The sequence below is a fragment of the Eumetopias jubatus genome, unplaced genomic scaffold (assembly GCF_037043125.1).
Source record: "Eumetopias jubatus isolate StellerSeaLion01/CBP00866 unplaced genomic scaffold, mEumJub1_p1.0 scaffold_10, whole genome shotgun sequence".
NCBI classification, from domain to species: domain Eukaryota; kingdom Metazoa; phylum Chordata; class Mammalia; order Carnivora; family Otariidae; genus Eumetopias; species Eumetopias jubatus.
In genome coordinates, this window is record NW_028274816.1 from 64,340,310 (window position 1) to 64,364,593 (window position 24,284).

A 24,284-nucleotide genomic window follows, 5' to 3' on the forward strand; every position below is an offset into this window, starting at 1 on the left:
CATTAAGTGTCTGCCTTCAGCTCAGGTCATGGTCTCAGGGTCCTGGGATCAAGCCCCGCATCGGGCTTCCTGCTCCGTGGGAAGCCTGCTTCTCCCTCTCCCACTCTCACACCCCCTGCTTGTGTTCCCTCTCTCACTGTGTCTCTGTCAAGTAAATAAAATCTTAAAAAAAAAAATTCTCTCTCTCCCTCTGTCCCTTCCTGCTGCTACTCTCTCTCTAAAATAAATAAGTAAAATTATCAAGGATGTTCATGTTTTCTATACACTATAAGCAATCCAAAGCAGAGTTATTATCATTATTCAGTTTTGAATCAAAATGTCCTGGAAGATTAAATGGTATAAAGCGAGAGCCTACAAATATATAAATTTGACTAAATAAATGATAAGATGTTCTACAGGGGACTTATAGCCCACAAACTACATTTGGAACATTTGTTTTTTTGCCCAGCAGGCAAAACAAAACAGAGACCTGGGTGTCACTGCTAAAGCATGAAAGGATGGAATGTCAGGGAGCCTGAAGACACCAGTGCAGAGGTGTTCATCAGACCATGGTGTGGCTTTATAATCAGGGTTATATAACAATATAAAATAGAAGGCAGAGTAAAAGGAGATAAACATCCACCATGATGAGAATTGTGCTCAGGGCTCTGGCCTGAAGGTCTAGGGAAAGGTGGTTGCTGGGAATTTGATGGCCTTGCTGCCTGTGCCACTGCAGGTCAGAAATCATGGAGCCACTTGGCAGGTCGTGAAGTTGGGACACATGTTAATGAAGACCAACATGAATGTGTATATTGGAACAGTACATTTTTCTGGAATGTCTGAAAAACAGTATCTATGAATATTTTTATGTAGTTGTTTTTCCTCTTTCTTGGTCTAGTTCATTCATAGCAATAAGGAATTTAGCAGGAGTTACAGCACCTAGCAAAGGAAACAGCAAAATCCAGTGTACTTTGGGGGACATCATTCTTAGCTCCACCCACCTCAAAATACTGGGGCAAAGCTTACTGGCCTGGAAGCCACTTGAGAAGCAGGTAGTGCTGAGACAGATCCTTCTGGCCCTCTGTGAAAATAAAGGACAAGTTTATGTCCAACATCACCTAGAAAATATTTCCTTCCAAAGCTGCCATGGTCTTAAGGAACTCCTGAGAGAGAAGCGCTAAGGAGTTGGCAAAGACAAATTGTTTAACCAAATCTCTTGACAAATAATCTCCCCATCATTGCTACTCAGTCTCTTTGAGTCTCTTTTATAAAATATCTTTATAAAAAGTATTTTTATAAAAAAATCTTTATAAGCCAAATAAAATTGGACACATTGAAACAATTACACTTTCACTCTTCCAACCAGTACACTTCTTGCCTCTACCTTTTAGTTCATAATTTGGGGAGCTTCCTAGGTATGATCTGAAACTGGCCCCCATACACAGAGGACAGAGGTAGACCACTCCACATTGATACGTGGCAGGTTTAAGCATGGGAACTTAACATGTGAAGCTTATCTCGGGTGACTGAAAGATGAACAGATCTCTGCCACTGCCAGCCAGAATCTTGTTTATATAGAAGCCTTAACTGGGTTCAGTTGCATAAACCATCCAGATGGTATCAACAACACTTTACTATCTCAAGGCTGTGTCCTTGGGCAACTTCTAGTGCAGGGAAGGCAAGCAAAATGGACATTCCGAGGACAGGGTAAGGGTTAAGAAGCCTGATTGCCCAGGTCCATCTCTTGCATCAACTGGTGGTCATGTCTTCCTGATGACTTCCTCCAATACTACCATCTCATTCACACCTGAAATACACACACACACGTACATACATACACATGTATGTATATGTATACATATATGTATATATGTATGGATATATATTTTTTATATTATTTCAGGGTTGGCGTGGGAACACCCTCCTTCGTTGGAACTATTGGTGCAGAATGTAGTTGGTGTCATTAAGTGAGATTTGCTAGACCAGTGCTTGCTCATGGAAACATGTGGTTTGGGAAGAGAAAGGAGGAGAGGGTCGTAGATAAATAACCTTTGATTCCTGAGTGGTGCATGATCATGGTGGTCACCGTGATATGGAGCAGTAGCTGGGCTGTAATCGGTTACTAAAGATAAACCTTACCAATAGAATTCAGAGATGGATCCAACTCCTGGGGAGTTGGTTCACTGGATGCATAAGTGTAAACCAATGAGAAACAGGCTAAATATTCACAACTAAAGGAGAATGCTGGGTCAAACTTCGTTGCTAGACCAAGCTCATATTTCAGTGAGTCTGAGCTCTGCCCACTGGCCTCAAACCAGCCTCCCAAGGAAAAAACTGTGCAGGGATAACAAAGTAATTCTAAGATCTCTGGTCACCAAGATGTTCGTCATCATGGTTGAGGGGCAAAACCAAGAAACTTGAAACGAGGGGGGTAATATGAAGTTCTTTCACTTTATAGATTGGTATTATCAGAACCTTTACTGAAATTATTATGAGAACAAATAATTTGGGGGCTGTCTTTGGTTTTAAATGCTGCAGAATGGAAGAAATGCTTATGTTGATACAGGATCCATGGCTCACTGTGAAATAATCACAGATGGCTGTATGTGATTGAGACACACAGAAGGTAGTCCTTAGGGGAAAGCCAACTGGTAGACTGGAATAAAAGTTACTGAAAGGCATGTTAATCCTGAGAAGGGGTCTGTTTCCCCCTACGAATGCCAAATGGAGCAACCGAGATGAAGCAGCTGATATGCTTGGTATGCAAGCCATGTGGGCCTGACTCTATGACTGGGATACTCACACACTGAATATGCCTGTTACCCAGATGATGGCAATTGCTGTGGTTAAGGGAACCCTTTCACATGGGCACTCCATACAGCCTACTGCTGTAAAACCAAAGGACAGTTCAGGAAGCCTAATCAAAATGCTGTTTCTGGGACGCCTGGGTGGCTCAGTCGGTTAAGCGTCTGCCTTCGTCTAAGGTCATGATCCCAGAGTCCTGGGATCAAGTCTAACATTGGGGGTCCTTGTTCAGCAGGGAGCCTACTGTCCGTTGTGTGCTCTCTCTCTCGTTCACTCTCTCTCTCAAATAAATCAAATCTTGAAAACAAAGAAAACCAAAATGCTGTTTCAACTTCCCCTGATGGGTCTTATAGTCCAGGGCCTGATGGATTCCCTGGGGAATTCTACCAAATATTCAAGAAGAAATAATACCTATTTTCCTGAAGCTTTTTCAAAAAATAGAAACAGAAGGAAAGCTTCCAGACTCATTCTATGAGGCCAGCATTACCTTAATCCCCAAACCAGGCAAAGACCCCAACAAAAAGGAGAATTTCAGACCGATATCCCTGATGAAAACGGAATCCAAAATTCTTTTTTTTAAAGATTTTATTTATTTATTTGACAGAGAAACACAGCGAGAGAGAGGACACAAGTGAGGGAGAGGGAGAAGCAGGCTTCCCGCTGAGCAGGGAGCCCGATGTGGGGCTTGATCCCAGGACCCCAGGATCATGACCTGAGCCAAAGGCAGACGCTGAACGACTGAGCCACCCAGGCGCCCCATGGATTCCAGAATTCTCAACAAAATCCTAGCTAATAAGATCCAACAATACATTAAAAGGATCATCCCCCATGACCAAGTGGGATTTAACCCCAGGATGCAAGGGTGGTCCAACATTCACAAATCAATCGTGACAGAACACATTAATAAAAGAACCATATGGTCCTCTCAATTGATACAACCTTGGCCTCTAACTCTGATGTTGGCGTTGCAGGCTCTGAGGGGCAAGCGAATAACTGACAGTGGAAACTCAGAAGCAGCTGCCCAGTCCTTCATCAGACCGGTGCGTGTGTCAAGGTCACACAGCTATGGAAAGAGAGGCTGCATTGGGACCTGGCATATCTGACTTCCCACCTGGCTCTTTCCAGAGCTCGGTGCTGCCTCCTATGGGAAAAGAAATGGAGCAGGGAGAGAGATGCCGCTTGGAGAGGTGAGCCCTTACCTAGCAAGACCAGGAGCCCAAAGGTCTCTGGCACACATCCAGGTACTGGATCCTCTGGGCTGTGTGCAGCCGACCAGAGTTGAAGTCATAAACACCTGAAAAAGTAAAACTAAGGCATCATATTGACCTTCGGGTTGCTGTCACTCCATTGCTAATGAAGATGCAGAGATCCAACTCTGAATCACCCAGGCTTCTTCAGGTTCAAGCTCTGTGCTGGGCTCAAGGAGGCTGATGCAGCCTTTGTACGTAACGCTACTGTGGCTGAGAGAAAAGGGGAGGCACTGGAGACGAAAATGGCTTTCCATGAGGACTGTGGGAGCAGAGGGCAAGTGGGGAAATGGTCATGATGGTAATTCCAATGAGAATAGCAGTAGCAGTATCTCCTTTGCCCTTGCTATACACCTCCCCTGGGCTGAGGGCTTCAGGAGCTGTGCTAAAGGGATTAAACATACCCAGGTCTGGAGCTAGTCATTCAGGTTAACGCAGTTTCTGGAATCCATGCTTGTCTCTTATATGACCCTGGGGAGCCAACTTCATCTTTCTGACCCTGGACTTCCCTAGATATACAATAATCATTCCCATTCCCACCTCCTCAGGTTGCTGGGAGAATTAGAAAAGATGCTCACAACGCAAACCCTGGAGTCCTGACACTGGTAAGTGCTCAGGGTGTGAGTCTTAGTAATCCTCACAGGGGCCAAGGTAAGCACCATCATCACCTCCATATCAGTCAGGGAGCTGAGGCTTAAGGAGCAATGGCGAGTTGCCCAGATTCCGAGGCGAAGCCCCACCTCCCCCACAGGTGGGTCAGCAGGTTCTAAGAAGCCCCATTTCTTTCTCAAACACACCCAGGGGTGGAGAGCCTTTAGGGCATTGGGGAAACAAAATTGCTTGGCCCAGGGATGTTGCTGCTGGCAGAGGCCGGAGTTGCCCAGGCCTAAAGAGGCCACAGGTGTAGCCACTGCACAGTGAATGGGTACCTCAGCTCTTAATCTCTTCCAAACGCTATGGAGCAGCCTGCACCTTACGACCCTTTTACACAGGAGGAACCTGAGGCCCACAGAGGGTGGGTAGTTCCCTGCATGTCCTGGGATCTGGGATTCCAGCGCAGGCTGCCTGGACCCAGGGCTTGGAGATCCTGATCAGTGCCTTATTGTCCTCTCTGTTGGGCTCTGGGACTCAAAAAACCTTCTCCGTCCTGAGTCCATCTTGTGCCCCCAGAGCCCTGCTTCAATCCACCAACCTCCACAATGATAGACCAGGAAAACGGGTGAACACTACAAAGCAAGGATTTATTGATTTATTAAATGTCTGGACTTTAGAAAGCAAAGAAATCAATAATGTAGATTAAAAGTACATTTTTAATACTGGAAGTATTAAAAATGATTCCACAAAGAAAAAAAGCCACAAAATGAGTGAAATTCCAACATATATCTTTGTTGTTTCACATCCTTTTTTAAAAGGAGAATAATCAAAGTTCACAGAATAGGCAGAAAATATGAACAAACATTTTAGCAGAAATATAGATAGCAAATGCACATCTGAAAAAAATGCTCATTGTGACTCCTTAGGGAAATGCAGTTAAAACACTAAGACAGCACTACACACTTTTTTTAAAAAGAGTTAAAATTAAGAACAACTGACCAAACTAAACCATTCGCTAGGATGTGGAGGAAATGCAACTCTCATACACTGCTGGTAAGAATACAAAAAGATGTAATAATTTAGATCACAATTTGCTAATTTCTTTAAGTTAAACATTTATCTACCCTACGAATCAGACTTTCCACTCTGAGTTATTGACAAAAGGTAAGGGAAACACATATCCATATAATTACACACAAATGTTTGTACCAACTTTATTTTCCATAGGCAAAAATTAGAAATACCCAAATATCCATAAACAAATTAATGAGTAAACTAATAGTGCTATCAAAGGTAAGAATATTTCTCAGCCAAAACAAAACAAAACAAAAAACAAGCTACTTCAATACCACTGATGAATCTACATTTATGCAACATAAAAGTAGGAGAAAAAAACCTTTGACTCCTACTACATAAATTATAGAAAACAGAGTTTTCTATTATAACGGAAAGTAAATCAATAGCGACTTGGAGGGCTGGGAAGGCAGGTAGAGAGATTATTAAAGGACATGAGGTAAGTATGCAATTGACACATATGATCACTGTCATGACTATGATGTTCCAGGTGCATAAGTATGTCAAAACTTACTGAAGACTACATTTCCAGTATGTACAGTTTATTACATGTAAATTATACCTTAATAAAGCTTTTCAAAATGATTCAAAATAAGAAATCTCTGTCCAACTCTGTTTGGAAAATAGGTTTTGCAACCCTACATTCACCACACATTCTCGCCCTATGGAGGCCAGTTTTGCTTAGTGAAAGCAATGATAGTGATCAGTGAAGGACTTCCCACCAGAGTCAAAAGGACTGCTGGCTGGGTCACAAAAGCCACATCCCTGGACTTCAGATCCCCCTTTTCTCGATCTGTTTTCCTGCCCGTGCAGCAATGGTCTTGAGGTGAACATCACTGAGAGGATACAGGAATCCAAAAAAACCTTTCCATATTTGCAATGACAGTGACATAAGCTATACAAGATAACCATACCTGGAAGTCCACGGATTGGTGCACACACCAGCTCTGCATTCCCTGTTGCAGAAGTATTTGTGGGTGCACTTTTAGAAGAGGCACATTCCATCTGGTTGGCTGTGGTCTCCTCCAATCCCTATGAAGCCAGTGTTTCTGTAGCAGTTCTGGTTCCCCCTGAACCTTATGGCCTTACAACCAATGACCATCACCTACAGAAATGTGGACATCAGGGTATTATGGCTCTTTGCCGGACCTGGGGAAGGGGTTCCCCTCAACAGTGCTGACGTCCCCCATGATATCCTCTGTGAACAAGGGAAAAAAATTCATGCTGCTCCCAGAAGCACCTGAGGTTCTCACACCTGTTCCTCCTCGGGGTGACCTCTGAGACTCCCCAAACTCATGGCATCCAGTCTCAAATAAGGACCAGAAAACCCTGCAGTCTTTCCTAGGAGGATGGGGAGTACAAAATTGGCAAAAACTGGTAAGCTAATTTCTGCCACTGTACTGTCCCCTCTTGAGGCACAGAAAGTTTGAGACCCACCCTAATGAATGCTGTTCACCACTTCATGCTTGTAGACCTCAAAATATAAACCGCCATACATGGTAAATAGAACACCCAAGATTAAAGAGGACTCTAACAATAAGGACTTGTTATTATACAAACCAAACTAATAGGAGCTAGGAATTGTTGAGTTAGTGACTTGGAAGCTGGAAATATTAATCACAAATATCTCCAGAGACCATGTCCCTGCAAATGGTGGTCCTTCTCTGTCAGCTGAACTCATATGATGTTCTCTAGGACCACATGGGTCAGGTCCATGCCAATTAGTCAAAAAAAAGTAAATTTGCGTCCCCCTAAGGACTCAGGTTATTCCTAATTTCCTCCAACAAATGAGAATAGAAGTCAGCTTCCCTGAGCACAGTGGGGTGATGACAAGCATGTCGTGGAGACTTGCCAGGTGGTAGAAGTACAAAGCTCTGGCCACAGACTGGCAGTGACATAAATCTGGAAAGAGCCCTGGGCAGTTTAGAAAATGCAACATAGCCACACATGCTTCCACGTAACTGAAACTTAAGGGAAATCATTCTACTATTGGCATTTGGATGTAGTATATTGAATTCAGGCAAATGGTGCCTCACAAAGAGTTTCCTCTGGTGTCATTACATTGAACAAGTAAACTGTACATTTCCTACCCACCTAAGGCCTTTCTCCTGTGTGAACTCTCTGATGCTGAGAAAGATTAGATTTTCGGCTAAAAGATTTCCCACATTCACTGCAGTCATAAGGCCTCTCTCCTGTGTGAACTCTCTGATGATAATGTAGGGTGGAACGAGAGGTAAAGGATTTCCCACACTCACTGCACTCAAAAGGCCTTTCTCCTGTGTGAACTCTCCGGTGAATAATAAGGTGAATTCTTTGGGTAAAGGATTTCCCACATTCGCTGCACTCATGCGGCCTTTCACCTGTGTGAACTCTGCGATGTCGAATCAGTATGGAGCTATTGGTAAAAGATTTCCCACATTCACTACACTCATAAGGCCTTTCTCCAGTGTGAACTCTCTGATGATAACCAAGGGCAGAGACAGAAGTAAAAGATTTCCCACATTCGCTGCACTCATAAGGCCTTTCTCCAGTGTGAACTCTCCGGTGTTTAGAGAGGTATGAATTCTGACTAAAGGATCTCCCACAATCACTACATTCATAAGGCTTTTCCCCAGTGTGAACTCTCTGGTGTTGATTCAACTGGGAACTATCCCTAAAAGATTTCCCACATTCACTGCAGTCAAAAGGCCTTTCTCCTGTGTGAACTCTCTGATGACAACGGAGGGCGGAGGTAGAGGTAAAAGACTTTTCACATTCTCTGCACTCGTAAGGCCTTTCTCCAATGTGAACTTTCTGATGATAACGGAGAGCAGAGCCAGATGTAAATGATTTTCCACATTCATTGCACTCATAAGGCCTTTCTCCTGTGTGAACTCTCTGGTGTATATTGAGGTGATTTCTTTGGGTAAATGATTTCCCACACTCACCGCACTCATAAGGCCTTTCTCCTGTGTGAACTCTACGGTGTCGAATAAGTATCGGTCCATTGGTAAAAGATTTCCCACATTCGCTACACTCATAAGGTTTTTCTCCAGTGTGAACTCTCTGATGATAACAGAGGGCAGAGCCAGAGGTAAAAGATTTTCCACATTCACTACATTCATAAGGCCTTTCTCCTGTGTGAACTCTCTGGTGTTGAGAGAGGTAAGATTTGTGGCTAAAAGATTTCCCACATTCACTGCATTCGTAAGGCCTTTCTCCTGTGTGAACTCTTCGGTGTATAATAAGGTGATTTATTTGGGTAAAAGATTTCCCACAGTCATTACACTCATATGGTCTTTCTCCTGTGTGAATTCTCTGATGATAACGGAGGCCAGAGCTAGAGGTAAAAGACTTCCCACATTCACTACACTTATAAGGTTTTTCTCCAGTGTGAATTCTCTGATGATAACGGAGTGCAGAGCTAGAAGTGAAAGATTTCCCACATTCACTACATTCATAAGGCCTTTCTCCTGTGTGTACTCTCCAGTGTTCAATGAGATCAGATTTTCGTCTGAAAGATTTCCCACATTCAGTGCACTTGTAACTCATTTCTCCAGTGTGAACTGTACGTTGTTGAATAAGGATGGAGCTCTGGCTAAAAGACTGAGCGCATACACGGCACACGTAACAATTTTCTCCAGTGTGACTTCTCTGAGGATGAATGAGGACAAATTTTTGGCTAAAGGATTTCCCACATTTGCTGCATTTGTACTGCCTTGGCCCAGTATGAATTCTTCGATGCTGACTGAGGGTTGAGCTTCCCCTAAAGGATTTTCCACAGTCACTACACACATGAAGCCTATCACCATTGTGGACTCTCTGATGAATCATAAGTGAGGACTTGTACCTGAATGTTTTTCCACATTCAGGGCACACAAAACACTGTCTTCCAGTGTGGACACCCTGGTCCTGAACAAGTGTGTGTTTGGGACCAACGGCTTTCTTGCGTTCTTCCCAGGTGCGATGACTTTTTATGCTTTGAAAAGTCATCCCAGACTCAGTGATTTTATTCTCCCCAGTATGAGTGACCTGTTGTTGATGTTCTGAGGTGGCCAGGAAATCCTTCTCAACCTCACAGGTTAAGGGCTTTCTTGAATCATGGAAATTGCTGCTCTTCACAAATGAAGCCCTGTCCACACTGCTTCTGAAGGGTTTTTCTCCAATGTGCCGTTTCTCATGCTGTTGAAGGTTTGCACTAGAATAAATCTGTTTCACACATGCCCCATACTTGAACAGCTTCTGGCTGTTTTGTTTTCCCTGGTGCCCAACCAAGTTGAAAATCTCTCTCAAGACTGAACTACACAGCTCACAGGGGTGGGTCTTCTGGGAAGACCGAGGTTCCTTCGGAGTCCTGGCCTGTGACACACCTACAGAAATGCTCTGTTCAAAGGGTACCTCTGCAGCCTCTGTTTGACAGGAGCAACCTGAACACAAAGAAACACTTGTGAAGTACACAATGACTTTATTGGACCAAATTACGACTATACAAATGAAAACCAAAAATGAGCAGGGTAACTATTCTTATGTCAAACAAAGCAGACTTTATTTATTTATTTATTTATTTATTTATTTGAGAGAGAGAGAATGAGAGATAGAGAGCACGAGAGGGAAGAGGGTCAGAGGGATGCGGGACTTGATCCCGGGACTCCAGGATCAGGACCTGAGCCAAAGGCAGTCGCTTAACCAACTGAGCCACCCAGGCGCCCAACAAAGTAGACTTTAAAGTCAAAAACTATCATAAGAGACAAAAAAGGTCTCTACAAAATGATAAAGAAGTCAATTCATCAAGATGCTATAACAATAACAAGTATATATGTACCCAATATCCAAGCACCAAAATATATTAAGCAAATACTAACAGAAATAGACAGCAATGCAGTAACAGTAGAGGACTTCAATAACCCATTATCAACAATGGACAGATTATCCAGACAGAAAATCAGTAAGGAGATGTTGGATTTGAGCTGCACTTATACCAAAGGCACCTAACAGACATATACAGAAGATGCCATCCAACTGCAGCAGGATATACATTCTTCTCAAGTACACATGGAACATTCTCTAGGACTCTCTCACATGTTAGGTCATGAAACTTTTTTTTTTTTTTTTTTTAAAGATTCTATCCATTTATTTGAGAGAGAGTGAGAGCACGAGAGGAGGCAGGATCAGAGGGAGAGGCAGACTCCCCGTTAAGTGGGGAGCCCAATGCAGGACTCAATCCTGGGACTCCGGGATCATGACCCAAGCCGAAGGCAGATGTTTAACTGACTGAGCCACCCAGGCACCCCCCCTTTTTTTAAAGATTTTATTTATTTATTTGGGGTGCCTGGGTGGCTCAGTCAGTTAAGTATCTGCCTTCAGCTCAGGTCATGATCCCAGGGTCCTAGAATCGAGTCCCGCATCGGGCTCCCTGCTCATTGGGGAGTCTGCTTGTCCCTCTATCATGATCTCTCTCTCTCAGATAAATTAAGACTTTATTTGAGAGAGAGAGGGAAAGAAAGCACAGGCAGGGGGAGGGGCAGAGGGAGAAGCAGGCTCCCAGCCAAGCAGGGGTTTGATCCCAGGACTCTGGGATCATGACCTGAGCTAAAGGCAGATGCTTAACCAACTGAGCCACCCAGGCACGCCATGAAACAATTCTTAACATTTAAGAAGACTAAAATCATATCAAGTATCTTTTCCAAGTACATGGCAAGAAACTAGAAATCATTAACAGAAGGAAAGCTGGAAAATATCACAAACATGTGGAATTTAAACAGCATTCTTTTTTTTTTTAAGATTTTATTTATTTCAGAGAGAGAGAGAATGAGAGATAGAAAGCACAAGAGGGAAGAGGGTCAGAGGGAGAAGCAGACTCCCTGCTGAGCAGGAAGCCCAATGTGGGACTCGATCCCGGGACTCCAGGATCATGACCTGAGCCGAAGGCAGTCGCTTAACCAACTGAGCCACCCAGGTGCCCCTAAACAGCATTCTTCTGAACAAAGAATGGGTCAAAGAAGAAATTGAGAAATCTATGTAGGCAAATGAAATTAGAAATGTAACACATTAAAACTTACGGGATGCAAGAAAATAAGTTTTAAGAGGGAAGTTTATACCAATAAATGTCTACATTAAGAAAAAAGAAAAATCTCAAAGAAAGAACTTAATACCTCAACGTATGAGAAAAAGAACAAAATAAGGTCAAAGCAGAAAGAAGCAAATAACAAAGACCAGAGCAGAAACAAATGAAATAGACACTAGAAAAACAACAGAAAAAGATCCATGAAACTAAGAGTTGGGTTTTTGAGAAGATAAACAAATTGACAAACCTTTAGTTAGACTAAGAAAAAAAGAAAGACTCAAAGTCAGAAATGAAAGAGGAAACATCACAATTGATACTGCAGGGATACAAGCTATCAAGAGACTACAATGAACAGTTATATGCCAACAAATTGGATAACCTAGAATGGACAAATTCACAGAAACATACAAACTACCAAACCAAAAAAAGAAAGAAAGAAAGAAACATACAATCTGACAATACTGAATAATGAAGAAATAGAAAATGTGATTAGACTCATAACTGGTAAGGAGAAAATCTCCCACAAAGAAAAGCCCAGGATCAGACAGAATCACAAGGAATCCCACTACATATTTAAAGAGTTAACACCATCTTTTTTATTTTTAAGATGTATTTATTTTAAAGAGAGACAGAGCATGAGCAGGGGGAGGGGCAAAGGGAGAGGGAAAGAGAATTTCAAGCTGACTCTTCACTGAACATGGAGCCCCAGGCCAAGCTCGATCTCACCACCCTGAGATCATGACCTGAGCTGAAATCAACAGTGAGATGCTCAACAGCTGCACAGGCATCCCCACTATCCTTCTTAAAGTCTTCCAAACAACTGAAGGGGGAACACTTCCCAACTCACTTTGTAAGGCCAGCATTACCCTGATATCAGAGGCATTTAAGGACAATGCAAGAGAAGAAAATTACAGGCCAATATCCCTGATGAACATAAATGCAAAACTCATTAAAAAAAAAATCCTTGCAAACCAAATCCCAAAGCACATTACAAGCATCATATACTACAATCAATCAGGATTTATCCCTGAGATGCAAGGATAGTTCAACATGTGTAAATCAATACACATGATACACCACCATAACTGAATAACAGTTTAAAGGGTAAAAATCATATAGCCATATCAATAGATGCAGAAAAAGCATCTGGCAAAATTCAATATGCTTTCATGGTAAAAAATCACAAACAAATTAGATATATAAGCAAACGACCTCAATATATCTGACAGCCCCACGGCTAACATCATATTCAATGATCAAAAGCTAAAAGTTTCCCTCTCCCCCTCCCCCGCCCCCAGCCTGTGGCATCAGGAACAAGACAAGGTGCCCACTCTCTCCACTTTTATTCAACACAGCATTGGAAATCCTAGCCCTGTGTAATTAAGGAAGAAAAATAAAAGGCATCCAAATCAGAATAGAAGAAGTAAAATTATCTGTTTGCAGGTGACATAATCTTACATATAGAAAACTATAAAGAATCCGCCAAAACACTGGGACGCCTAGGTGGCTCAGTTGGTTAAGTGTCTGCCTTCAGTTCAAGTCATATCCCAGGGTCCTGAGATGGAGCCCCACACTGGGCTCCTTGTTCAGCAGGGAGCCTGCTTCTACTTCTGCCTGCCACTCTCCCTGCTTATGCTCTGTCTCTGACAAATGAAATCTTAAAAGAAAAATCTATCAAGCAATGTTCCATCTTTTTTTTTAAGATTTTATTTATTTATTTGACAGAGAGAACAAGAGAGCACTAGCCGGGGGAACAGTAGAGGGAGAGGGAGAAGCAGGCCTCCCGCCAAGCAGGGAGCCCGATGCTGGGCTCGATCCCAGGACCCTGAGATCATGACCTGAGCCGAAGGCAGACGCTTAACCATCTGAGCCACCCAGGCGCCCCAAGCAATGTTCCATCTTAAAAAAAAAAAAAAAAAAAACAACTACCAAAATACTATTAAATGAATTCAGTAAAGTTGCAGGATTAAAAAAAATTAATATACAGAACTAAGCTGCATTTATATACAAATAATAAATTATCTGAAAAAAAATTGAGAAAACAATCCCACTTACAATAGCATCAAAAAGAATAAAATACTGAAGGAAATTTAATCTAGGAGGTGAAAGATCTATACCCTAAAAATTATAAGAAACTGATGAAAGAAAGTGAAGACAGATGGAAAGATATCCAATGTTCTTGGATTGGAAGAATATTGTTAAAATGTCCATTTTACTCACAGCAATCTGCCCAGAGCAATCTACAGATTCAATGCAATCCATGACAAAATTCCACTGACGTTTTTCACAGAAATAGAAAACACAGTCCTAAAATTTGTATGGAACCACAGAGAACTCCAAATAGCCAAAGCAATCTTGAAAAAGAACAAAGCTGGAGACATCACACTTCTTGATTTCAAAATATTCCAAAGCTATAATAATCAAAACAGTATGGTACTAGCATAAAAACAGGCCAATGGAACAGAATAGAGAGCCCAGAAATAAACCCATGCACACATGGTCAACCAATCTTTGACAAGGACACCAAAAACACAGTGAGGAAAGGACAGTCTCTTCAATAAATAGTGATGGAAAAAGGAAAAAAGGGGATCTCCACCCTGGGTCTTAAAATAAGAGGGAAGGTGTGGGGAAAACTTGGCCAAGCCCGCCAGCTAGTTTGGGAAGCTAGACCAGCTGCTGGTGAGTGTGGACATTCTGGGCTTACATCCACTCCCCGCCCCAAGTTTTCCATATGTATTTTGGGGGACCAGCAACACTGTGATGAGGCCAAGGCTGTGGATATTCTCCATATAGACACAGGCGCTGAAGAAACTCCACAAGAATAAAAAAAAATTATTCAAGAAGCTGGCCAAGAAATATGATGCATTTTTGCCTTCAGAATCTCGATCAAGAAGATCCCACAAATCCTGGGCTGAGGCCTGAATAAGGCTGACAAGTTCCCTTCCTTGCTGACTCACAATGAGAACACGTGGCCAAAGTGAATGAAGTTAAGTCCACCAGCAAACTCCAGATGAAGAAGGTCCTGTGTCTGGCAGTGGCTATTGGCCATATGAAGATGACAGATGATGAGCTTGTGTACAACATCCACTTAACTGTCAATTTCCTGGTGTCAAGACTCAAGAAGAACTGGCAGAACATCGGAGCTTTATACATTAAGAGCACCATGGGCAAGCCCCAGAGCCTTTACCAAGACACAGCTTAATAAATCCTAGTGCTACCAATAAAAAAAAGAAGAAAAAAGGAAACTGGACCCTTCTCTTACACCACTCACAAAAATTAACTTGAATTGGAGTAAGAACTTAAACATAAGGCCTGAAATAATAAAACTTTTTTTTTTTTTAAAGATTTCTTTGAGAGTGAGCAAGCGCACACACATGCTGAAGTGAGTGGGGGGAGGGGGAGAAGGAAAGAAAATTCAGACTCCCTGCCAAGCATGGAGCCCAACACAGGACTCAATTCCATGACCACGATGCATAAGATCACGACCTAAGCCAAAACCAAAAGTCAGACGCCCAACCAAATGAGCCGCCCAGATGCCCCTGAAATTATAAACTTTTAGAAGAAAACACAGGGAAAAAAGCTCCTTGACATTAGTGTTGCCAATGATTTTTTGGATATGGCACCAACAGCAAAGGCAACAAAAGCAAAAATAAACAAGTGGAACTGTATCAAACCAAAAATTTCTGCAATGCAAGGGAAACAACAAAATGAAAAGGCAACCTAAGGAATAGGAGAAAATATCTGCAAAAGATCTGACAAGAGATTAATAAACAGAATATATAAAGAACTCATAAAACTCAACAACAACAGGGGCACCTGGGTGGCTCAGTCGGTTAAGCGTCTGCCTTTGGCTCAGGTCATGATCCCAGGGTCCTGGGACTGAGCCCATGTCGGGCTCCCTGCTCAGCAGGGAGCCTGCTTCTCCCTCTGCCCCTCCCCCGCTTGTGTTTTCTCTTGCTCTCTGTCAAGTAAACAAAATCTTAAAACATCCTCAACAATAACAACAACAAAACCAAATAATCCAATTAAAAATAGGCAAAGGACCTCAACAAACATTTATCCAAAGACACACAAATGACCAACATGTACATGAAAAGATGCTCAACATCACTAATATCAGAAAAATGCAAATCTATTTTTTTAAAGATTTTATTTACTTGAGAGAGAGAGAGAGAACACAAGCAGGGGGAGGGGCAGAGGGAGAGGGAAAAGCAGACACCCCTGCTGAGCAGGAAGCCCCATGCCGGGCTCGATCCCAGAACCCTGAGATCATGACCCGAGCCAAAGGCAGATACTTAACCACTTAACCGACTGAGCCACCCAGGCGCCCCAGAAAAATGCAAATCTAAATCACAATATAACCTCACGCCTATTAAGATGGCTATTATCAAAAAGCAAGAGGTAACTGTTGGTGAAGAATGTGAAGAAAAGAAACCCTTATACACAGCTGGTAAGATAAATTGGTATAGACATTGGTACAGAATGGAAGATCTTTAAAGAATTAAAAATAGGGGTGCCTGGCTGGCTCAGTCCAAAGAACATGCAACTCTTTACCTCTGGATTGTGTTTGAGCCCCACGCGGGGTATAGAGATTACTTAAAAATAATAAAAAATCTTAAAAAAAATGAAAAATGAACTATGATATGGTTCAATAATTACACTGCTCCCGTGTTTACTGCATTATTCACAATAGCCAAGGAATGGAAACAACCTAAGTATCTTTCTATGGATGAATGACAAATAAAGCCTGGTATATATACACAATGGAGTAGTATTCAGCCATAAAAAAGGAAATCGTGCATTTACGACAACACGGATAAACTTGGAGGACAAAATGTAAAGTGAAGTAAGCAAGCAAGACAAAATACCACATGGTATCACTTACATGTGGACTTAAAAAAAAGGCCGTCTCCGCCGCCAGCGCGGCCAGGGTCGCTCGCCTCCCTCCCACATGCCTGGGGCCGGCCAGGCCGCTCCCACTGCAGGCCCAGCAAGGGAGCAGGCTCTGTGTGCTCTGTGCCGAGGAGCAGCGGGACGCAGGCCAGGCCACCACCGCTGAGCTCCCGGCCCTTGGAGGCAGCGCCCAGGCCGGCTCCATTTTGTGAGGGGAGCCAGACGGAGGCCCTGGCCCAGGCCCTGGCCCCAGCGTCCCCGACCCTGCGCCCTTGGCCGGGCCGCCTCGTGGAGTCCCCAGGGGTGCCCCCCTCCCACCGGCCTGCTCGTGGGGGTGTGGCAGGGCAGCTTTGTCTGCCCTGGTGCCCCGGGTGGCCGGCAGGCGTGGGGCGCGGGCCCAGGGCCTGGGTGGGTGAGTCAGGGGACGCGTGCCGGGGTGGCCGCCCTGCACTGGCAGTACTGACAGTCGGCCGGCCTGGGCGGTGGGGCCGGGTCCAGCCCACACACCTTTGTGGGGAGGAAGCGGGGTTCCCAGGAGGAAGGAGTAGATTTGGTTTCCCTGCAGTCTGGCTTACACGTAAAGAATGCACCCATCTGGCGGCTTGCGGTCCCTGGACTTGCAAGGTTGAAATTGGGCAAAGATTAGATCCCTTTTTGGAAAGGTGTTCCTGAACACCACTGACAACACGGTTCTGACAGTATTTCATGACAATGGATGGCAACAGTGCTCCAACTAGGCATCTCTGCAGACCACATCGGAGGAAGCCACCATGTGATACAGCCTCGTGATGATGAGGACGGCATGAATGATTATAAGACACAAATGATTCAAAAGAAAGTTTCAGAGAAAAGATATCTATCTTCCAATTGCGAATGTTGCAAGGATAATGAAAAATTCCATACCTCAAATGGGAAAGATTGTAAAAGATGTCAAAGACCATGTTCAACAATGTGTGAGTTCATCAGCTTTATAACATCTGAAGCAAGTGAAAAATGCCATCAAGAGAAACGGAGGACAATCAAGAGAGAAGATACTCTCTTTGCCATGTCGACCTTATGCTCTGACAGTTACATGGAACCTCTAAAATGATACCTTCAGAAATTCAGAGAGGCTATGAAGGAGAGAAAGGAATTCGGGGAATAGTCACAGCTACAGATGGACTAAGTGAAGAACTTACAGAGGAGGCATTTACTAACCAGTTACCAGCTGGCTTAATAATTGCAGAGGGTCAACAACAAAATGTTATGGTTTATACAATGTCATATCAATAGATTTCTGGTGTTCAACAGATTCAGTTTTCATGATCTGAAGAAACGGTGGCATGGGGAGTGGAGAGAAGCAAAAGAGTCTGTACAATTCTGGGGCGCCTGGGTGGCTCAGTCGTTAAGCATCTGCCTTCAGCTCAGGTCATGATCCCAGGGTCCTGGGATCGAGCCCCGCATCAGGCTCCCTGTTCCGCGGGAAGCCTGCTTCTCCCTCTCCCACTCCCCCTGCTTGTGTTCCCTCCCTTGCTGTGTCTCTCTGTCAAATAAATAAATAAAATCTTTAAAAAAAAAAAAGAGTCTGTACAATTCTGGAAACAGAGACATTAGAAGGAAGTGACTGGGGAAAAGAGGCCTCTTTGTATATTAAATAGCTGTAATGTAGCTTCCTGATGCTTGACTAATTGAGCTGTTAATTCTGACTTGACAATCTTTTACATGAATGATTTTAAAGAAAAATTTGGATTTTAAAGGTATTAAAATATTTTTGTTTTGTACCCAAAAAAAAAAAAATTCAACCCACAGAAACAAAGAGTAGAATGGCAGGGGCTGGGGACTACAGGAAACAGGGAGATACTGGTCAGTTACAAACTGGTTAAGTTCTGTGAATCTAATGTACAGCATAGTGATTATAGTTAATAATGCTGAGTTGTATACTTGCATTTGCTAAGAGAATAGATCTTAAGTGTTCTTACACACCTAAAAAAGGTAAATATGTAAAGTGATGGATATGTTAATTAAGCTGTTTGAATGTACGAATGTAACACGTTCATAATGTATATGAATATCAAATCATAACACTGTATACTTTAAAGATAAATATATACAATATTATTTGTCAATTACATCTCAATAACGCTGATAAAAAGAAAAAAGGAAAGAAATCAGAACACTATACACAGAACAGTACAGGATAGTCTTAAAAAAAGTTCATGGTCCAGGTAGGTAATGACCATGATAATATCTGCAATTCCCAGCATAGGGAAGCACAACGAAATGTCAGATAAAAAAAGGAAACAAAACCAGGGACACAAAACTAAATAGACCTAGAGAGATGACCTGGTCAAGGAGAGGACAAACAAGATGCCATCCACTAGCCTCACTACAAGACTACTGAACTCAAATTCTTCCTGTGAGGGTTCAGTACAAACAGTACTGGGCCTGTGGGGAGAAAAGAGGGAGGTGCAAAAACACAGCCCTACCAAAGACAGCAACTATCCAAGAAACTGTTGAAGCAAGCAGTACTTATGGTCCACATGTTAAAAAGGACAGAGCACCCCCCGGGAAAAGAGAAGCATGGGGTAATGCAAAACCTAGTTTACACCACTGGGGAAGGGGAGGGTCTTACCCAGTGAGGATGTAAGTGCAAAGTTCTCCAGCATCACATCCAGGTACAGGCATCTCTGAGCCTCATTAAGGAGACCCCATTCCTCCTGCGAGAAGTACACAGCAACATCCTCAAAGGTCACGCCACCCTATCAAGAACGGGACGGATAAAACCATGAACATTCTCTCTGAGAACCCACACTCCATCTCCCATACATCTACGCCACATTTATCCTCTTCCAGAGCTCCCCACCCCAGAGGAGGTACCAGGCCTTAGAGCCACTGATGGCTGTTCTCTCCTCATGATCCCATTCATCACTATATTCAGCCCTCAGCAACAACAGGCGGGGGGGGGCAGATAAATGTCATACAAGCTTTGGGCCTGGTCTGCTGGGCCCCATCTCTCCTACCAAGCAATTCCCCTACAGCTCACAGATTGTACATGCAAGAGGATAGCCACGTGGGCTCATGCTTCACCCTGAGGTTCCCAATAGGGCCCCAGGGCCCTCAGCTCATACTTACTCTCAATGTGCACATCATTCAGTAGACCAAACCTCTCTCATATCTTCAGATCCCTCAAATGCATTCCCAAAGCTTTGTCATCTCCGTGCCCCACGCCACAGGCATGTTCCTGGACTAACCCATGCACTGGGCACATGGCATCCAGAGTGCTTGAAAATTTCAAACATGATCTAGTATAGCCCCTGTCCTTTGATGGATCCCACTGAAAGCACCAAATGCTGCTTTGAAGGCCTGTCCATCTACCTGTGGTCTTTGCTTCAATATTGTCACCCAGAACCATAAGTAAATTTCAGATACCTCTGACCCTGATACTTCTGTGCTTCCCTTCCTGTCCCTCAGCAGCAATAACCCTCCTTTCTCCACTTAACCTTCATTAAAAGCACATCAAAACCCCATTGGTGGGCGCTTGGGTGGCTTAGTCATTAAGCGTCTGCCTTCAGCTCAGGTCATGGTCCCAGGGTCCTGGGATCGAGCCCCGCATTGGGCTCCCTGCTCCACGGGAAGCCTGCTTCTCCCTCTCCCACTCCCCCTGCTTGTGTTCCCTCTATCGCTGTGCCTCTCTGTCAAATAAATAAATAAAATCTTTAAAAAAAAAACAACAAAAAAACACCCATTGGTCTCCGTGCCAGGCACAGTGACCCTCACAAATGAACAAATTTCCCCAGACCTTATCCACCAGCAAGACTGAAACACCACAGATGCCATAAAAGCCCACCACAAAATTCTGGTGAATCTGTACAGTAGTGAATAAACAATAGGCCTGGCCTCACTATCATCTTGATTCACTTACTACTCTGTCTACATAACCATCTCATGTCCACTCATCCCAGGGAAGTCTTGGCTGCCTGCCAGATCATCCTCTCTCCCACACTGCTTCCACTGTCAACTCTCTCCCTTGGCATGCACCCTCTTCTTTCTAACCCACTAACAGCATTACCACCACAACACCACAACCTGCACAACCCCTCCTATATGTGATCCAAATCACCTTGGTCCACACAATAGCCATCACTTTTGGATGTCTCTATCCTGGACCTTTCCCCAGATTCCAGACCTGTGTGTCCAGCGGCCCATCTGATGCTTTTACTCAGTTCTCTGAAACCTCCAATTCTTTTTTTTTTTTTAAAGATTTTATTTATTTATTTGAGAGAGAGAGAATGAGAGATAGCGCGAGAGGGAAGAGGGTCAGAGGGAGAAGCAGACTCCCCGCTGAGCAGGGAGCCCGATGTGGGACTCGATCCTGGGACTCCAGGATCATGACCTGAGCCGAAAGCAGCCGCCCAACCGAGCCACCCAGGCGCCCCTGAAACCTCCAATTCTTAATAGCCAAAAACCTTAAGAAAATTCTCAGTGGAAATTAACCTACCACCGACGTCCCCATCCCAGTTGATGGACCTTCCATAGCTTCAGCTGCTAGGACCAAAAAACCTGAGATCCTCCCTGAGTCCTCCTTTCTCTCCCTCATCTACAACATCCAAAAGTCTACATGGCCCTTCTTAAAAAATGGACAGAAGTCCAACCCCTTCTTCTACCTCCACAGCCACCACTCCTATCCATCAACACTCATCTGGATTGTAGCAATTGCCTCCACCTGGGCTCCCTGTCTCCTCCCTTAACCCCATAATCTGTTCTCCACTGTGCAACCAGATGGAGCCTGTTAAACCTGGGTATCACCAGCTCTCTCCTCCTATCCAAACTTCCCATTACGTACCCAACAGATGCCCAAGTTCTCAGGCAGCCCACATTACAGGCCTGACTCTTGATCTCCTGCTCTTTGCTCTTAACAGAAAGAATGAAGACCTGCTATACCCTGTTTCTAACTCGGGCACGCCTCCAAGCATTTACCCAAACTGGTAACTGTTCCTGAGATAACTTTCCACCCCTGTTTACACTGGCTGATAAAACCGAGAACACCTCCGTGTAACCCCTGGCCTGCATTCAGGACCCTGAACCTGGGGTATCTCGAAGGTCCCAGACCCAACCGCTGGGAAAATCCGTCAAAGTTTCAGGATACCAAAATCCCATTCACCACAGAGGTGGTGCCAGCGCAAGCGAGGGACTGGGAGACCCTCTCCCTCCTTGTGTAGGTGCCGTGAGTGCTTTTTCAGCCTCCAAAACCGTGGGAAGGAGGTAGCCGAGTGAGCTGTTAACGGACAAACCTCTGCCTCAGCGCTCCTCCCACCAGCTCTACGACCTCCGACAAGAACTCCACTCCCGGTGCCCGCTGGTCTTCATCACCCCCGTCCCAACCTCTTCTCCCTCGAGCAGCTTCTGGAAAGCCGTTAACACCCTAACACTGACTGTGTCCCTCTTCTGTTCACGACCCCCCAGGGCCCTCGGAACAGAGGGACGCACCTCGGCCCGCCAGTCCCGGCGCGACCCCGCCTCACGCGCTGTCGCCTGCGGGCAGCCTCCTCCCGCCTCAGGCCCCCCGGCCCGGAGCCCGCTCCTCACGCCGGCACGCCGGCGCTCGCACACGGGGCCCCCGCCCCCCGCCGCCGCCCCGTCCGACACCCGGCCGTGGCTCGAGCTTTTAGGGTCTCGGTGGGGGGAGGGTCCGGGGGACGAGCGTTTACCTGAGCCGGGTCCCCGGGCGCGGCCGCAGCCATCGGACTCGGTGGGCGGAGCGGACCGGCGGTCCCTGTCCCGGCCCCGGAGCGAAGCAGCCCGGGCGGCGTCGCTGAGCAGCGGACCCAAGTCTGTGCGGCGGGGACAGCGCCTCCTCCCGCCCGTTCTCTGGTCGCGTCACCACAACCCACACCCAGCGGTCCGGAACCTCGGACCGGGTGAAAGAACCAGCGAGAAGCTGAAACGACCAGGATGATGAGGACCGGAAGTCCCGCCCCGAGGCGATGCGCACGGTCGGAAATCCCTCATGTTGGCTCCTCATTGGCTCATGACTGCGGCCTCCCATCGCAGGATCTTCTGGGAAATGTAGTAGCTGCAAAGGGTGTTCACGGCGTTCAACCAGAGGATGGTCCAGGCGGCAGCCAGGGAATGCTACCGGTGCTCCTGCGTCAAAGCGGGGCGGGGTTTTGCTCGTTGTTAAACGCGGCTTACAGACGTTATTTCAACTCTATAAAGCTCAGCCAGCTCCGTGAGGATAAAAGTATTATTTGAGATGTCCCGAAATCCTCTATCTAAAGGACATCTCATTCCATAGTGTCGTTCAGACATAAGAGAGTTCACACATAGCTGGAAACATGGTATTGTTCTTCAAATGTATATGGCCTGAAGCGTTACTCAGATTTGTATTCGTGTGTTTTATCAGGAAGAAGAAAAAAGACTCCCTACAGGGCCATAACAGAAGAGCAAGAAAAAGCATGTTAGGCTGCCCTGAAGCGGGCGGACAAACAGGATTTGTTTCTGGTTCCCGCAGAAAACTTCTCCATTACCTGTGTCATCAGTAATTTTGACAATTGGAAGCAAAAATCAACAGAAGTGGAAGTAAAATTGGAAGCTCTATACTAAATCCTCTAAATTTTATAAAAAGCTAATTTATAACTGTGTAGGTCTTTTTTTTTTTTTAAGATTTTATTTTTAGGGGCGCCTCAGGTAGTGATCTCAGGGTCCACCCTCAGTATGGAGTTTGCTTGGGACTCTCCCTCTTTCTCTGCCCCTCTCGCTCATGCTCTCTCTAAAGTAAATAAATCTTTTTAAAAAAAGATTTTATTTTTAAGTAATCTCTACACCCAAGGTACGGCTGGAACCCACAGTCCTGAGGTCAAAAGTCTCATGCTTTTTTTTTTTTTAAAGATTTTATTTATTTATTTGACAGAGATAGAGAGAGAGCAGAGGTAGGCAGAGTGACAGGCAGAGAGAGAGGGAGAAGCAGGCTCTCTGCTGAGCAGGGAGCCGGACGTGGGGCTCGATCCCAGGACCCCAGGATCATGACCCGAGCCGAAGGCAGCCACTTAACCGACTGAGCCACCCAGATGCCCCACATGCTTCGTTGACTAAGCCAGCTAGGTGCCCTTGTAGCCTTTTTAGAATAGTATCAATTGTGTCTCCTAACTGTATCTTTTTGGATGTCCAGCTTATTTATTTGGTGAGAACACACTGAATGACAATTTTGGTAGTCTACTGGGACAGCTGTAACAAAATATCATGGACTGAAGTAGCTTAAACAACAGACATTGATTTTCTCACTGTTCTGGAAGCTGGAAGTTGAAGACGAAGGTGTCAACAGGTTTGGTTTCTCCTGAGGCCTCTCTCCTTGGCTTGTGGATGGCCATCTTCTTGTGCCCTCACAGGGCCTTTTTTTCCCTATGAACATACTCATAGGGTATGTTCTATTCTTCTTAGAAGGAAATCAGTCCTAATGATGTACTGCCCCACCCTCATGACTTCCTTTAACTTTAATTGCCTCTGTGAATGCTCTTTCTCCAAATTCTGGCTTAGGATTTCAACATATTAATATTACACTAATAAATGTTTTAGTGGCAATGAACGGCAAATGACTTACTAAAGAAGTGTAAATAAAGAGGAAAAAGAGCAACTTTTTGAAAGTATCATCCAGGTGCCAATGGCTCACAATA

At 44.6% G+C, this 24,284-nt stretch overlaps 1 protein-coding gene and 1 pseudogene across 1 annotated transcript; one reads left to right on the forward strand and one right to left on the reverse strand.

Annotated features, from left to right (window-relative positions):
* Window positions 1–5,389: 5,389 nt before the first annotated feature.
* On the reverse strand, window positions 5,390–22,558 carry LOC114200918 (uncharacterized). Its single transcript, XM_028093272.1, has 3 exons — window positions 22,323–22,558; window positions 19,247–19,373; window positions 5,390–10,105 (listed from the first exon to the last, which is right to left on the reverse strand). Exons 1-3 carry the CDS (start codon window positions 22,353–22,355, stop codon window positions 7,794–7,796), a joined length of 2,472 nt encoding a protein of 823 aa, XP_027949073.1. The 5' UTR covers window positions 22,356–22,558; the 3' UTR covers window positions 5,390–7,793.
* On the forward strand, window positions 17,341–17,945 carry LOC114200958 (nuclear transcription factor Y subunit beta-like; annotated as a pseudogene).
* Window positions 22,559–24,284: the final 1,726 nt, after the last annotated feature.

What these genes read in the sequence shown, in the direction of transcription:
- LOC114200918 (XM_028093272.1), bottom strand. Translation starts at nt 22,355, where the DNA reads ATGGCTGCGGCCGCGCCCGGGGACCCGGCTCAG. An exon ending in CGCCCGGGGACCCGGCTCAG is followed by an intron (nt 19,374 to 22,322) that starts GTAAACGCTCGT and finishes CGTTCTTGATAG; the next exon opens with GGTGGCGTGACCTTTGAGGA. An exon ending in TGCACTTACATCCTCACTGG is followed by an intron (nt 10,106 to 19,246) that starts GTAAGACCCTCC and finishes CTTTGTGTTCAG; the next exon opens with GTTGCTCCTGTCAAACAGAG.